We start from the raw sequence: 16,282 nt of genomic DNA, 5'->3' as shown, positions 1-16,282 counted from the left end.
GACTCATTCTGTTGACCACCCTTCAATTAGCGTCGACGATTTGGAGCCAAAGGGAATGGCAAGGGCGATGACACTGACGTAAGAACACGCACATTTATTTAAGTGCAATTATTAGTTTATACTAATTTCTGTTTTATTTCAAGGCCGTGCTGAAATTGTTTTTCTTCTTTCAGGCATTTGAAAGGGCTTGGCAACATGTTTGTTCATCCAATGAAGAGATTTTCCTAGTGGTGCCTAAAAAGACTTATCTCATTAGGCCAATTAGATTTAACGGTCAATGCAAATCTAAAATCACATTTCAGGTAAATTAATATTATGTATCAATTGTTTCATCTATTCATATAGAGTCTTTTATTAATCATAATAATTGTATAGATTCTGGGGACAATAGAAGCATCCAAGGACCGGTCACACTATTCCTACAGAAATTGGATTTTGTTTGAGAGAGTCAACGATTTGACTGTCGAAGGTGGCGGAACCCTCGATGGGAACGGAGAAGTTTGGTGGCGAAACTCTTGCAAATGGAACAAGTCAAGGGTAAATTTGATATCCTTACCATATTCTACCCAAAAAGTAAAAAAAAAAAAATTATAAAATATACTCAAGCCCTAATCTAATTACTAATTAGTCTATTTTCGCTGTTTTATTTTGCAGCCTTGCACGAATGCTCCAGCAGTAAGTATCTCTATTAAAGATAAAAATAAAAACAGTGAATAGTTTTTATTTATTTATGGTAATTGAATTTTGTTGTATATTAATTATTTTTTTATTTTTTATTTTTTATTTTTAAGGGTCTAATTTTCCACGAATGCCAAAATTTGGAATTGAGAAATATGACAATAAAAAACTCCCCACAAATGCAAGTCATAATTGGAAGTTGTGAAAACGTTAAAGCTCACAATCTGATGGTGAGTGCGCCGGGAAATAGTCCCAACACCGATGGAATTCATATCACTCACTCCCGGAATGTCGACGTCTCTAACGCCATCATATGAACTGGTAAAAATAGTTACTAGCTACCAATTTTACATTTTTTTTTTAATATTGAGTTTTGTTCATTATTTCTCACATAAAAACTTGAATTTAATGCTTGATGTATATATAGGCGATGATTGTATATCTATCGTGAGTGGATCGAGTGGCATCAGCGCTTCAGACATAAGATGCGGACCGGGTCATGGAATTAGGTTATTACTTTTACTAATTTTACAAAATATGGTTTCTCTGACCAAGTAAAAAATAATATCAACATATTCCGATTACATTTTCATATATATAGTATTGGTAGTAAACCTGGCCTAGCGGTATTAACCGCTAGTCCCGTCCCGGCTAAAGCCCGGACTCCCGTTAATTGGCCAAACGGGAGTCCCGTCCCGTTAAGTAATGGGACGGGACGGGAGTTTGCCTAACGGGAATTCGGGACCCCGTTAGGCATAAAAAAAATAAAAATAAAAATAAAATAAAAAATTCGGTTTTAAATGAATTTAAATAATTAAATAGAGGGATGTAATTGAAAGGAATTTAAATTAAGTGGGTAGAAATGAAGATTTAAATGAAGTTCAATAATTATATACAATGACTTAATTGAAAAGATTTTGAAGTAAATGGGTAGAAAAAATAATAAAAAAAATGTGAAATTAAAAATGGGCCTCCTAATAAACCTCACCGACCCCTAAAAAGGTGCGACGGCGAGGAAAAAGAGCACCCCTTTCCTCGTTAATTATTTGAAAATTTATCCCGGACAAGGGCCGGGATATCCCTTAGTCATACAAGTTAGTCTAACCATTTATGTTTACATTTGCGAAATCAACTTCAAAATCGTCAAGAATATTGAAGCACATGAATGTTTCTTGTGCTCGATTTCTATGTTGAATCCAATCCTTACCGCACGTCAATGCTTCGACCATCTCCGGTTTCAAGCTACATCTTCTATCGTCGATGATGCGGCCCGCGCTACTAAAAGCCGCCTCAGATGACACGGTTGAAACAGGGATGGTGAGGATGTCTTGTGCCATAGATGACAAGACCGGGAACCTCCTCGCATTCTGTCTCCACCAAACCAAGAGGTCGATGGCTTCGTCATCCGTCCTGACCCAATCGTTCCGATCGTACTCTTGGATCTCCGGATGGGACCGTGCGTCGGTTGCGCTCGACCTCGTCTGACTTGTCCCAGCTTCTTGTTGTTGAGGTGATGGGCTGTACGCGGGCGCGTTGACGAAGACATTCGTGTATTGGTATCTTCTCGGATACTGCGTCTGTGATTGAGATGTTTGTGCTCGGTATTGCGGTAGGAGTTTCGCTTCGTATACCTTGAAAAGATCAAAAAAAGCTTCCACGATCCTCGAGAGATCAAGTGCAATGTAATCTTGGTCCACAAAATGGTTTCTAATGTACTTCAGGAAATTTTTTAAACCACCAATTTTACATCGGACGTCTAGAATGGCTCCAAAACCGTATAATAACGGAACCTTTCTAGCCCCCCAATATTTTAAAAACTTGGCTGTCATTGCTTGAATAGAATCTTGAAAAATTGTTACGTTTTTATATATATCAAGATGCACAGCAATTGCGGTCATAGTATGAAGACCGAGAAAAGAAGTAGGAGTGTAAACAGCAGAGAGATAACAAGTTTCTTTGTAAAAAATGTCGAGAAAAGAAACAAATGATTCAGCCATCCTAATATCATATTCGGATATAGCGTTTTCGCCATGTTCGCTGTTAATGTAAGAAACAATAACATTGACGTAATGCTCGGATAAGAAGTTGGTCAACATGAGAAAGGTAGAATTCCACCTAATTTTGTTATCTAGGTGAAAGGTGCGTTCTTGGAGACCGTTTAGTCTAAGGCGTCTCTTAAGCTCATCTACTCTAGAGGTTGAACTATTTATCCAACTAATGTAATTCCTAATCTTGTTGATCGAAGGGTCATAACTAGCGGCTCCGGCTTGAACTATGAGGTTTATGATATGGGTAGCACAACGTTGATGCAAAAGGGTATCGTCAACGTTAAGTTTCTTCTTTAACTCCCTAATCATGACGTTGTTGCTTGTGGCATTATCTAAGGTTACAGATATAATCCTATTGCTCAAACCTCACTCACCTATAACACTAACTATGATGTCTAATATGTTTTCACTAGTGTGAGAACCTTCTATCCTCCTAAAGGCAATGATACGTTTGTTTAGGTTCCAATCGTCGTCTATATTGTGCACTACAACGCTCATGAAATCCATCTTAGATTGACCAGTCCATATATCCGAGGTTAAGGCAACGCTATATCTACCAGATGATATTGTGTCTTTCATTTGTTCATTTTCTCCTAAAAACCATTTTAGGATATCGGATCTCAAGGCTTTCCTAGACATAATTTGAACGTTTGGAATTATTGTACTCATGAATCTAATGAAGCCTTGAGATTCGATATGACTAAAAGATTGATCGGTGGATACAAAATATTCTACTAAATCACGTCTAAAGCTTACAGGATTGATGTTACTTACCTGGGTTGACGAGGCTCTAGATTGATTCCCCTGGCAGTGCCTGTGATGACTCCACAATAGCGACGTCCCGACTCTTGTGTTGTGAGCGCTGAAGATTTTGCCACAGCTGTGACATTTTCCGGATTTTTCGCCGTTCGCAATCACCTCTTCATAGAAGGTCCACACAACGGACCTAGCACGACGTCGTGGTGGTTGTTGTTGTTGAGGTGGTTGTTGTTGTTGTTGAGCACCTTCATGTTGTTGTTGTTGTTGTTGTTCTTGTCGTTCTCGTCGTTGTCGGGTCTCCTCTTGTTGTTCATGTTGAAGTTTAGAGAGAGAGAGTCGAATCTGGAGATAAAGAAAGAGAGAATCAGAGAAGAGAGAGAGTGTTCCGAGACTTTGAATATTTCTTATATTTAATATTAATTTGTATCACCTATTTATACATATGGTGGGTACAAGAGAGAGTAATAATTACATGTGTAATACCTACTTCTAGGAAAAAGAGAATAATAAATATACACAGAGAGCAAGACATAGGAAATAACATGAGAAATAAATGCGACAATTTCCCATGAGGAATGAGTTCCAAGGAGAGGACTTTCGAGGCAAGCTTGTCAGCGGAAGGGCGAGCTGGCGAGCTCGACACGGAAGGGCGAGCTGACGAGCTCGACACGGAAGGGCGAGCTCGATTTCAACACTCCCCCTCAAGCTTGACTGTATATGTTGAGAAGGTCAAGCTTGCTACATAGCTCGGAAAAGGTTGCTCGCGGAAGGGCTTTGGTGAGAATGTCGGCGTGCTGATGAAGTATCGGTCGATCTCGATATGTTTTGTTCTGTCATGATGGACTGGATTTTTGGCTATGCTGAGAGCAGCTTGATTATCGCAAAAGAGCTTGATTGGACCTTCGATGATGATCTTGAGGTCGTCGAGAACTCTCTTCAGCCAGATGCCTTCACATACTCCACTTGCTAAGGACCTGAGCTCGGCTTCAGCACTACTTCTTGAGACAACGGACTGCTTCTTGCTTCTCCAGGTAACCAGATTTCCCCAGACGTATGTGCACATTCCTGATGTTGATCGTCTGTCTGGAACATGTCCGGCCCAGTCTGCATCTGTGAATACTTCGACACCTCGACTTCGTCTTTTCTTGAAGGAGAGACCAGTCCCTGGGGCAGATTTGAGGTATTGGAGAATTCTCATGACTGCGTCCATGTGAGTTTCTGAGGGATTACTCATGAATCGACTTACCATACTCACTGCGAATCCAATATCTGGTCTCGTGTGAGTTAGGTAGATGAGTTTTCCTACGAGCTGCTGGAATCTTTCTTTGTCGGTGGTGGCCTCGTTGGTGCGAGCTAGAAGTTTCACATTGGCATCCATCAGAGTGTCAACTGGTTTGCAGCCAAGCATGCCAGTTTCTTTGAGGAGATCCAACGTGTACTTACGTTGGGAAACAGAGATGCCATTTTCTGATCGAGCTACCTCCATGCCGATGAAGTATCGTAGGCTGCCGAGGTCCTTGACTTCGAACTCAGATGACAAAGTTTGCATCAGCCTCCTGATCTCTTCCAGGTCGTCTCCAGTGATGACTATATCGTCCACATATATACTAAGAATGGTGTGCTTGCCTTGTGTGGAGATTTTTTAGAAGAGTGTTGGATCTGCTTGACTCTGCTCGTAGTCACAACGTTTGAGCACGTTGGTGAATTTTCCGAACTATGCTCGAGGGGACTGTTTTAGTCCATATAGTGACTTCTTGAGTTTGCAGACTTTGTTGGCTCCTTGTTCTTTGTCAAATCCTGGTGGGAGTTGCATGTAGACTTCCTCTTCCAGTTCGCCGTTTAGAAAAGCATTCTTCACATCGAGCTGGATGAGAGGCCAATCTAAGTTGGCTGCTAGTGAAAGGAGGATTCTGATGGTATTGAACTTTGCAACTGGAGCGAATGTTTCTTGATAGTCAATGCCATACGCCTGCGTGTACCCTTTCGCGACAAGTCGGGCTTTGTATCTCTCCATAGTCCCATCTGGATTGTGTTTGATGGTGAAGAGCCATCTACATCCAACAGTTCGCTTGCCTGGTGGTAGCTCGACGATATCCCACGTATCATTCTTTTCGAGGGCTTGGATCTCAGCATGACTTGCGTCTCGCCACTCGGAACTTTGGAGGGCTTCCTCGATGGAGTTCGGCATTTTTCCTTCATCTAACTTCGCCACATAGGCTTGGTAGCTCGTAGATAAATTCCCATAGTACACGTAATCCGCCATCCTGTATTGAGTACACGACCGAGGAGGTTTTCTCAATGCAATGGGTAAGTCTGGAGATTCGATGTTACCTTGTTCAATAGTGTCGTGGTTCAAGTTCGGAGAGACATCTTGGTCGCGAGCTTGTACCAGACTCTGGGTGATATTCAGTTCGCATGGAGAGGGTTCAGAGGCTTGCGAGCTGGGAATTTCTTGACCAGGTGAGGTTGGCGAGCTGGGAATTTCTGGAACAGGTGAGGTCGGATTTTGAGGCGAGCTGGGCGAGCTGGGAATTTCTGGAACAGGTGAGGTCGGATTTTGAGGCGAGCTGAATTCTGGGTTTATGATGAGCCAATTTGGGAAGTCATTTTCGTCATTCTCCCCCTGACGAGCTGAATTGGCGAAGTAAGGACTGAACTCATGAAAAGATACATCCATTGAGACTATGAATTTTTGTGATCGGGGTTCATAGCATTTGTAGCCTTTCTGGGTTGCTGAATAGCCAAGGAAGATGCATTTGAGCGATTTTGGTTCAAGTTTACCTTGGCCATAAGAATGGGTGAAGACTGAACAGCCGAACACTTTCGCAGGTAGGGTTGAGATGAGTCGACAGTGAGGGTATGTCTCTAGAAGGACTTGAGATGGGATTTTATAGCCAAGGACACGAGATGGCATTCTGTTTATGAGGTAGGTGGCTGTGAGGACAGCTTCTCCCCAAAAATGAGATGGGACGTTTGAGGAGAACATGATGGCTCGGGCGACTTCGAGAATGTGTCGATTTTTCCGCTCGGCTACCCCATTTTATTGCGGGGTATGAACGCACGAGCTGGAGTGAATTATGCCATGTGTTTTGAAGAAATCGCCGAGCTCAGAATTAAAGTAATCTCGAGCGTTGTCAGTGTTGACAATTTGAATGGATGTGTCGAACTGTGTTTGGATCATTTTGTGAAAGGTTTTGAATAGATTGGATGTTTCAGATTTTTGTTTCATCATGTATATCCAACTGAGTCTAGTGTGGTCGTCAACAAAGAGAAGGAACCATCGAACTCCAGTGATATTGGGAACTTTTGAGGGCCCCCATATATCACTGTGAATTGTGGCAAAAGGACGAGATGGTTTGTATGAGGTGGGGTGATACGAGCTTCGAGAATGTTTGGCAAACTCTCACATGTCACACTGAATGGAATTGATATTTTTATTGATAAACAAAGAAGGAAACATTCTTTTGAGATACACACTAGTACAAAAAACAGCATTGGGTGCGACTTTTTGCGCACCTAAAGGTCAAAAGTCGCACCCATTGATACCTTTAGGTGCGACTTTAGGTGCGACTTTGTCGCACCCAAAAGTTCGCACCTAAAGGTCGTGGGTGCGACTAGTCGCACCCGATGGTCATGACTTTTAGGTGCGACTTTTAGGTGCGGATTTTCGCACCTATCGTCGCACCCATAAGTCAGAAAAGATGTTCGAAAAAGTCCGCGGGAAGACCATTAGGTGCGACTGGTCGCACCCAATGGCCCTCGCGCCAAGTTTTTGGGTGCGACTGGTCGCACCCAATGGCCTTCGCGCCAAGTCATTGGGTGCGACTGGTCGCACCCAATGGCCTTCGCGCCAAGTCATTGGGTGCGACCAGTCGCACCCAATGGCCCTCGCGCCAAGTTTTTGGGTGCGACTAATCGCACCCGATAGTTGTTTTTAAGATTTTTTTTATTTATTATTTTTATGAATTCTATAATTGTAATCAAATAACTAAATAGTTTATTAATTAGAAAATTCATTAATTAATATTTATAATCATAATAAAAACTAACCATTTGTTGTTCGATTACAATAATTATTATAATGTACGACAAATAATTAAAATAAATGTTCATTCTTTTCCCTTTCCTTTTCCTCGGTTTGTAAACCAATCCTTGAACATTTTACTCCCTCTTCCGCCAAATCTTCCTCCAGAACTGCTGCTACCTCCTCGTCCACTTCCGCTCGTACGCTCACTGCCGCTCGTACGCTCTCGCTGGTAATCTGCTGAACCTGGCGGCGTCGTCTGAGCATCTGCCATTGAAACTGATGGCGGCGTTGTCTGATGCATAGGGTGCATCTGAGGCGGCGGCGTCGTCTGAGGCATCTGTGGCATCATGCCGGGCGACATCTGAGGCATCTGTGGCATCGTGCCGGACGACATCTGAGGCAAGGGCGAAAACTGCTGCGTGAACGCGAACATTTGTCGCTGCATCTCCTCCATCTGCTGTTGTTGTGCCGCCATAGCGAGTTGTTGTGCCGCCACCTGAGCTTGGAGCTCGCCAACCACTAGATCTGGAACACGACGCCGCGACGAGCCTGAGCCTGACGACGAGCTTTCGTCCTGAGCCTGAGCAATAGCCCAAGATGTTCTCGGGACCGTTGGACCTATTCCAACGTACCAATCTTGACGGTTCCCGAGAATTTCTAGCATTGCGTGCTCCTCTGCGGCGTCCTGGTCAAAGACTACGCCTTGCTCTTCTGCTTGTCGCTGAAGATCCGCCAGTAGAGTGACTATCCGCGCCTTTACACATAAAAAAATTATTAAAAATTAATTATTATGTAAGTAACGTACACTTAATTATCACATATGACTTACATGTGCTCGTCTCGCCCAATCTGTCATCCATTCACCTTTTCTATTATGGTGTTTTTGCTCCCACGTCGTTAACGCGGAGCCCAAAGTCCCATCATCCTTACTCTGTAATTGTTATGAAAATATAAGTACTGAATTTATTTCAAATTAAGTACTTCAAAATTAGAATAACTTACGTTCAAATGACGATGAGCCAAGAAAGAAAGAGATCCCTGAGTCGACCTCGTCTTCTTCTTCTTCGAATTCTCCTTGTTGCGATTAGACTTTTTCTGCAAATAATTAATTTTGTCATTATTCAATCTGATAAAGATATTGTGATTTATTACAATCATACATTACGTACCTTCCAATCGTCAGTTGCGAACTCGTCTACCACCGCCTCCCAATCCTCTTTCTTATATCCCGGTGGTGTTTCCGCCTTAGCGTTTTCTTGGCTCCCACAAAACTCCAACATGAACTTCTCTGATAGCTTGGACTACTGGTTGCGTCGCCTGACCTTGGCATTCCGAATGATAGTCTGATCAATCGTATTCTGATAACAATCCGCAGGCAGATCCTTGCCGGTGTCAAGATCCGTGTACACAAATCTGAACTCGGAATGAAGTGCGCTCAAAATAGCAGCCAACATCTGGGGCGTCACTTCACTCCAATCACGAGTCGTAGGCGGGATATGTGCTTTCACCAAAGCACCGAGGCGGTTGTTAAATAGTCCAACCTTTTTATTTTCTTTCCTTACCTCTTGATAGAATGTTTGGTTTATTGGGTCCCACTTGACCACCTTCGCACCCGGTACACCCTGTGTTGATCGCGCCGACGTCGAGCCGGTTGTTGGTCCCCTTGATTTCTTAGGACCTTGGGAATCAGGTTCCTGTGGCGGACCTTGAGAATCCGGTCTCTATGGCGAATCTCCACCAGAACCCGAAGCGGTCGACATCCTATTGCTAAGTGACGAAGACGAATGAAGTCGATTATATATTAAGAGTTGTTGCTAAGTGACGAAGACGAATGAAGTCGATTACTTATTGCTACGGGACGAAGATCAATGAATGAAGATGAGATTATGAATTTTATGCTATTCGAAGTCGATTACTTATTAAACTAATTACAATTTCAATTTGAAAATTTCAATTAACCTAAACAAATTAAAGCTAAACAACTTAAACATATTATTAAACTAATTACAATTTCAATTTAATTAACCTAAACTAATCAAAACTAAACAACCTAAACATATTATTAAACTAATTACAATTTCAATTTGAAAATTTCAATTAACCTAAACAAATTAAAACTAAACAAGTTAAACATATTATTAAACTAATTATAAACTAAACTACTAATCAAACTAAACTACTAATCAAAATACAAATCAAATTATGAAAAATTACTAACTAAATTAATTTCAACTACATAAAACATTTTACAAATTTTACTAATTATATCAAATTAATTTCAATTACATGATTAACAATTTTAATAAGGGATTATATCAAATTAATTTAAATTACATTAACAATTTTACCAATTTTACTAATTATATCAAATTAATTTCAATTACATAATTAACAATGTTTATAATTATATCAAATTAATTTCAATTACATAATTAACAATTTTACCAAACTAACTACATTATTATTACATATATACATATAAAAAACTATTTATTACCTAACTAATTAACAATTAGACTAATTATACTAATTACAATTAATCTAAATTAATTAAAAACACAGTTAAAAAGGCTTCGAGAGGCTAACCTGTAGGCGGGACTTGAGCACGGCGAGGCTGCGAGAGGCACGACGATGCTGCGACGGGGAGTTCGTGGGCGTCGCTGCCTGGGTTTCGCCAAACCAACTGAAACAAAAAGAAAAACCCCAAATCAAACATCCAAAACCCTAATTTTTCCAATTTCGGCCAAAATCAAGAAATTTCCAAATAAACGATTTCAAATTCACAAATCCAGGTAATAATCAACATCAACCGAGCTCAATCAATCATAGGATAAGAAACATGCATATTTTTAGAACTAAAATGGCATGAATAGAATCATTTATCTTCACTACGCAATGCAGAAATCTGACACAAATCTGAAACTCAAACTCAGCCAAACAAAATCCATAAAACTCAGTTACACACGGCAAAAAAAACAACATACACGGCCAAGTCTCACAGCCAATACCAAATCACGTCCAAACTCGTTCAAAAACCAATAACAACCACAATTCCAAGCATGAATCAATCCATGAACATCCGAACACGTCCAGAAAATCAAAACCCCCAAATACAAGTTCACATAAACCTTAATTCTCTAATTTCGTCCTAAATTTTCCAATCTCAAACCCTAATTTTTCAATTTTCATTTCGGGTAAGAGATTCTCACCTTGTGGTAGTGGTGGCGGTCGGAGTGGTGGCTGCGACGGGGTGGGAGAGAGAGAGGGTAGTGGCGGCGGTCCTCGTGACGGAGGCTGAGAGAAAAAGGGTCGTGGCGGCGGTCGGAGGAGCGTAGTGGTGGCGGTCGGAGGCTGAGAGAGAGTGGTGGCGGTGGCGGTCGGAGTGGTGGCGGTTGGAGGATGAGAGAGAGTGGTAGTGGTGGCGGTTGGAGTGGTGGCTGCGACGGGGTGGGAGAGAGTGAGGGTAGTGGCGCGCGGCGGTCCTCGTGACGGAGGCTGAGAGAAAGAGGGTCGTGGCGGCGGTCGGAGGAGCGTAGTGGTGGCGGCGACGGGGTGGGAGAGCAGGAGAGACTGGGAGATAGAGAGAAATCGCAGAGGTTTTAGGTTTTTTTTTTGTGTTTAAATGAAAACCCGTCGAGCTGCTGGTTTATAAAGAGCTTTGAATTTAGGTGTGACTTTGTCGCACCCAAAGGTGTCTTTGGGTGCGACAAAGTCGCACCCAATGACTTGTCTCAGTGATTTCGGGTGCGACAAAGTCGCACCCAATGACATTTGTAAAAAAAAAGGGGGGAAGTTTGGCCGCGGATAAATTTTAGATCATTTAGGTGCGACTTAGTCGCACCCAAAAGTATTAACACACTTTTGGGTGCGCCTAGTCGCACCCAAATTCAAAAATATTCGCGAAAATTTTTCAGCGCTTAATTGATTTTTGGGTCCGACTATTCGCACCTGAAAGTCTTTTTGGTGCGACTTTTAGGTGCGAATAGTCGCACCCAAAAGTCATCCGCACCGGAAAACTGTATTTGTAGTAGTGACATGAAATTTGGATGCCCTAGTCTAAGGTGATTGAGCATGATCTCTTTGTACTGGGGTGAATGTTGGGCGAGCTGACACATAGCGGGCTGATCTGGCTTGATGACATAGAGTCCGGTACTCAGCTCGGCATTACCTATCTGTCTCCCCGTGACCTGTTCTTGAAACACACATGAACTTCCATCAAAAATAGTTTGGCACTTAGAGTCTTGGTTGATCTTTTGCACAGATAAGAGATTGCATTGCAGTTGAGGCACAACGAACACCGAGTCTAGCCTCATGGACTTCGTCAAGACAACGGTGCCAATACCAGTGACTTGAGTTTTGGCTCCGTTGGCGATGGTGACTGATATGCTTTTATTACAAGCGGAGTAAGTTGTGAATAGACTTCGATTACCAGTCATGTGATCAGTGGCACCGGAGTCGACAATCCATGCTGTGGGATTCTCTGAGCTTACATTGAGGGCTCGAGGAGAGTTACCTAGAGGACCAATGCCCGAGTGTTCTCCACTGAGTTGGACTTGTTGGAGAAGCTTCTGGAGAATAGCGAGCTGGTCGTTGCTGAAGGGAGATGAGTGTGAGGTCGAGGTCGAGGCAGCGGACGAGGTGGATACTAAGTTTCCGACTGAGTTCGGATCCTTAGTATCTTGAGTTGACTTCGAGCTCGGTGGTTTCCCATGCAGCTTCCAGCAGGTTTCTCGGAGGTGTCCAGGTCGTCTGCAATGATCGCAGTAGGGGCGAGGTTTGCGAGGTTTCTCTGTTGAGACGCGGGCTGCAAGAACTTCGTCTCCATGTGTGGTGAGGGCGGATGAGTCTGAGGATGAGCCCGGAAGTGAGCTCGATTTGATAACTCCGAGCATGAGTTTCCTCATGCTTTCCTCGTGTCTGACCGCGGAGAAGGCTTCACGGAGAGATGGTAGTGGTTTAGTACTAAGTATCCGACCTCTGACCTCATCAAGGTCTTGGTTGAGGCCGGATAGTAGTTTAAACACACGTTTGGTCTCCACTATCCTGAGGTAGATTTTTGAGTCTTCGGAGCTGGTCCACTGGTGCTGTTCGTAGAGGTCGATCTTCTGCCACAGATGTGTGAGCGAGCTGAAGAACTGAGTAACAGACATCTCTCCTTGACGTAGGTCGTGGAGAGTGTTCTTAGTTTCAAACAGCTCGGACATATCTTCTGAGTTGGAGAAGATTTCTCTAGCTGGTTGCCAGATTTCTGCTGCCGTTCGGTAAAGGAGGAAGGTTTCTCCGATTTCGAGGAGCATAGAGTTTATGAGCCAGGACATCACCATGCTGTTTTCGGCCTTCCAACTCTTGAACGTCGGATCTTCGATCACAGGAGATGTGGCCACGCCTGTGAGGTAGTCATCTTTACCTCGTCCCGATATGAACATGAGCACAGATTGGGACCACTGTAGGAAGTTGTGGCCGTTGAGTTTGTGGCTCGTGATATGTTGGGAGAAGGATTCAGATTGCGACTGAGTGGGCGTGGTCTGAGTGGTGTTCATGATGGTTGATTTTCCCTGCTCTGATACCATGTTGAAGTTTAGAGAGAGAGAGTCGAATCTGGAGATAAAGAAAGAGAGAATCGGAGAAGAGAGAGAGTGTTCCGAGACTTTGAATATTTCTTATATTTAATATTAATTTGTATCACCTATTTATACATATGGTGGGTACAAGAGAGAGTAATAAATACATGTGTAATACCTACTTCTAGGAAAAAGAGAATAATAAATATACACAGAGAGCAAGACATAGGAAATAACATGAGAAATAAATGCGACAATTTCCCATGAGGAATGAGTTCCAAGGAGAGGACTTCCGAGGCAAGCTTGTCAGCGGAAGGGCGAGCTGGCGAGCTCGACACGGAAGGGCGAGCTGACGAGCTCGACACGGAAGGGCGAGTTCGATTTCAACAGTTCACGTTGTCGAGGTCGTGGAACTTGAGTTCGAGGTTGAGGTGGTGGTGGTGGTGGTATGTCTTCTTCTTCTTCCTCTTCCTCCTCCTCTTCTTCATTTGGATTTTGGGTTTCATCGTCATCTTCTTCTTCATTTGGATTTTGGGATTCACGATAATGTTGCTCGAATACTTGAAATTCTTGAAAAGCCACTTCGGATGGCGGAATTTGAGCTTGATAGGCTTGCTCGGGATCCATTTGAGGGTAGTATGGCACTTGTGTGTTTGGAATTTCGGTGAATTCCGAATGGTTGAAAGTAGGAGCAACATAATTTGGATCGAAGGAGTATTGGGTGTTTGGGTCGGGGACGTTTTGAGATAAGTGCAACAAATTTTCTTCAAAACGGTGCATTTGTTGACCTCGGGAAGCTCTTCCCCTTCGACCTCCTTGGTTGCAGGATGATGAGGCCATGAAAAAATGAAAGCGTTAGAGAGAATTTGAGATTAAAATCGAGAGAGTGTGAGAGAATTTGAAATTGAGATTGAGAGAATTTGAGAGAGTTTGAGAGAGTTTGAAGGAAAGGTGTGAAGAAAATGAATGAAATGGGGGGGTATTTATAGATTTTAGAAATAAGTGGGTAAAAAAAAATAAAAAATTCGGCCGAAACTCTTTAAACGGCTATATTTTAAACGGTAAAAAAAACGGCTCTTTTTTTTGGGCCGTTGGATCAAAGATCCAACGGCCGAGATTAAAAAAAAAAACAGCGGGCCTAACGGGATCACCGGATCCCGTTAGCCAAAGTAACGGGACGGGAGTCCCGTCCGTCAGCCTTAACGGGAACTCCCGTCTCGTTACTGTTCATACCGGTAGCGGGGATTCCGTCCCGTCCCGCTACCGGTAAGCCAGGTTTAATTGGTAGCTTGGGACATGGAAATGCCGAAGCACACGTCTCTGATGTGACGGTAACCAGAGCCAGATTTTTCAGAAGCACAAATGGTGTCAGAATCAAGACTTGGCAGGTAAAAATTAAAGCTAAACTATTTAATACTTTCTATATAAAGCAACATCAATTTAATCTGATTTTCGACCATCTCATATCTATTTTAATTTTTTTCTAAAAAATTCAGGGAGGTTCAGGGAATGTGAGCAACGTCAAATTTGTTGGTTTTTGAACTCAGAATCGCTGCACAAAATAGTGAATACACAAAGCAAAATACACACAGTATTTTCTGGGAAAGGAAAAAAAAATAAACAAGGTCTGGGACAGTTTTTGTGGCTGAGGTATTTTATCAAACACATGCAGTGCACTAAAAGGAAAAACAGAGGATAAAACGTGAGGAATTTTTCTGGGCTTTTATTATCAAGATGAAGAAGAAAACAAAGCTGGAGATGATACTCAAACGTACAGACTATTTGCTATTTATAGAAAAACTAGCAAGTAACGTAAATACCACCATTACATCCCCACATAAATTCCAAAACCGTTACTATCATAATCAATTATCAGTTACCAGCCAGGAGATCAAAACACACATTTATTCCTCCATTATTTCCAGAATAATGCCTTGAACAAGTCACAGCTTAGACTTACAAAATTCAGGGACATTGAGATGCACAACGTTCGCAATGGGATCATCATTGGTCAGAACTATTGCATCGACAAAAACGGTTGCAAAGACCAAGTAACAATTATATTACGAATCACATATTCTTCTTTATTTATTTCTTCTTCTTCTTGGAGTACGTACTAGAGTAAGCTTTTGTGTGTGATATCCATTTGCAGGAATCGGCGGTTGAAGTGAAAGACGTGTTGTATGGGAACATCAAAGGAACGATCGACAGAGGAGTTGCCATAATGTTGGATTGCAGTGAAAGGCACAAGTGTGAAGGCATTGTATTGCAAGACATCGATTTGAGAAGACAAGAAAGAGGAGATCATGCCACGGCTGTCTGCAACAACGTTCACTCCACCCTCGGAAATGTTTCACCGCACTGCCCCAATTAATTAATTAGGAGTTTCTAAAATTATTAGGTTTATTACTTACGTTGATAGTATTTTTAAAATTATTAAACGTTTATAGTATTGGTATAGTATATAATTAAGCACTTAAGTGTACGGATGATATAGACCAACAAAAAGTGCACAGATGTTATTTTTATTTAATGAGGAGGAGTATTAAGCATATTTATGTTCATTTTATTTTGTGTCTAATAGAGTCGAATTAAATGTATTGTTTTTACGAATCTGTTTATGTGTTTAGCATTTAATAGAATTTATAATTTCAGAAATTGTGGGTTCAACTTCTTTTCTCCAAGATCTAACTAGGACGAGGATTACTTTACACTGAGGACTTTGTGTTGATGCTTTGAGCAAAGTAGTTGGTATATTTTAGCTTATGTAGTTTATTCGAATTGTCATTTTGTGCTGTGTATTCCTTTTGAACTTGGTAAATTTTGTATTTGTTTTCGTTTCTAATAGTGACAAACAGTTACATGTCCAAATTCATAGAATTGCTTACACTTATGCAGATGCGTATCAAATATAATTGTTGTAATCTAGCTCAGCAGTTCGTTCTCCCTTGTCACTTCATCACCTCGCCTAAGTTTCACCTCACCACGTCGCCTAAGTTAAGGTTCACCTCGTCACCTCCCCTTTCTTCCTGACAAGCGTGCCTCGAAAACCTTCACTTCATGGAATTCATCTCGCATGGGAAAAAGTGTTGCATTTATTTGTCATCCTATTTTCTTTGTCTTGTTATCTGTGTAATATTTATTATCCTTTATTTCATAGGCTTAATTATTACACGTATTTATTACACTCTCATGTATCTAGTCTATAC

General features: G+C 41.9%; 1 protein-coding gene and 1 pseudogene across 1 annotated transcript; one reads left to right on the top strand and one right to left on the bottom strand.

The window, feature by feature from the left end:
- The first annotated feature begins 39 nt into the window (after positions 1-39).
- On the top strand, positions 40-15,609 carry LOC149404796 (polygalacturonase-like; annotated as a pseudogene).
- Positions 8,327-8,858, bottom strand: LOC149404797 (uncharacterized). Its single transcript, XM_089603682.1, has 3 exons — positions 8,682-8,858; positions 8,515-8,607; positions 8,327-8,443 (listed from the first exon to the last, which is right to left on the bottom strand). The coding sequence occupies exons 1-3, from the start codon at positions 8,790-8,792 to the stop codon at positions 8,327-8,329; spliced, it is 321 nt and encodes a 106-aa protein (XP_089459808.1). The 5' UTR covers positions 8,793-8,858.
- Positions 15,610-16,282: the final 673 nt, after the last annotated feature.

Source organism: Urtica dioica, chromosome 2 (genome assembly GCF_054948205.1).
Source record: "Urtica dioica subsp. dioica isolate 48M chromosome 2, U.dioica_male_clone48M_v1_H2, whole genome shotgun sequence".
NCBI classification, from domain to species: Eukaryota; Viridiplantae; Streptophyta; class Magnoliopsida; order Rosales; family Urticaceae; genus Urtica; species Urtica dioica.
The sequence above is the reverse complement of the archived record's forward strand: the minus strand, read 5'-3'. Positions and strand labels throughout refer to the sequence as shown.

Bases quoted from the DNA above. Each gene is read 5' to 3' on its own strand.
- LOC149404797 (XM_089603682.1), bottom strand. From the start codon at position 8,792: ATGTTGGAGTTTTGTGGGAGCCAAGAAAACGCTAAGGCGGAAACACCA. The intron at 8,608-8,681 runs GTACGTAATGTA...AATTATTTGCAG, and splicing joins TCGCAACTGACGATTGGAAG to AAAAAGTCTAATCGCAACAA. The intron at 8,444-8,514 runs GTAAGTTATTCT...TAACAATTACAG, and splicing joins TGGCTCATCGTCATTTGAAC to AGTAAGGATGATGGGACTTT.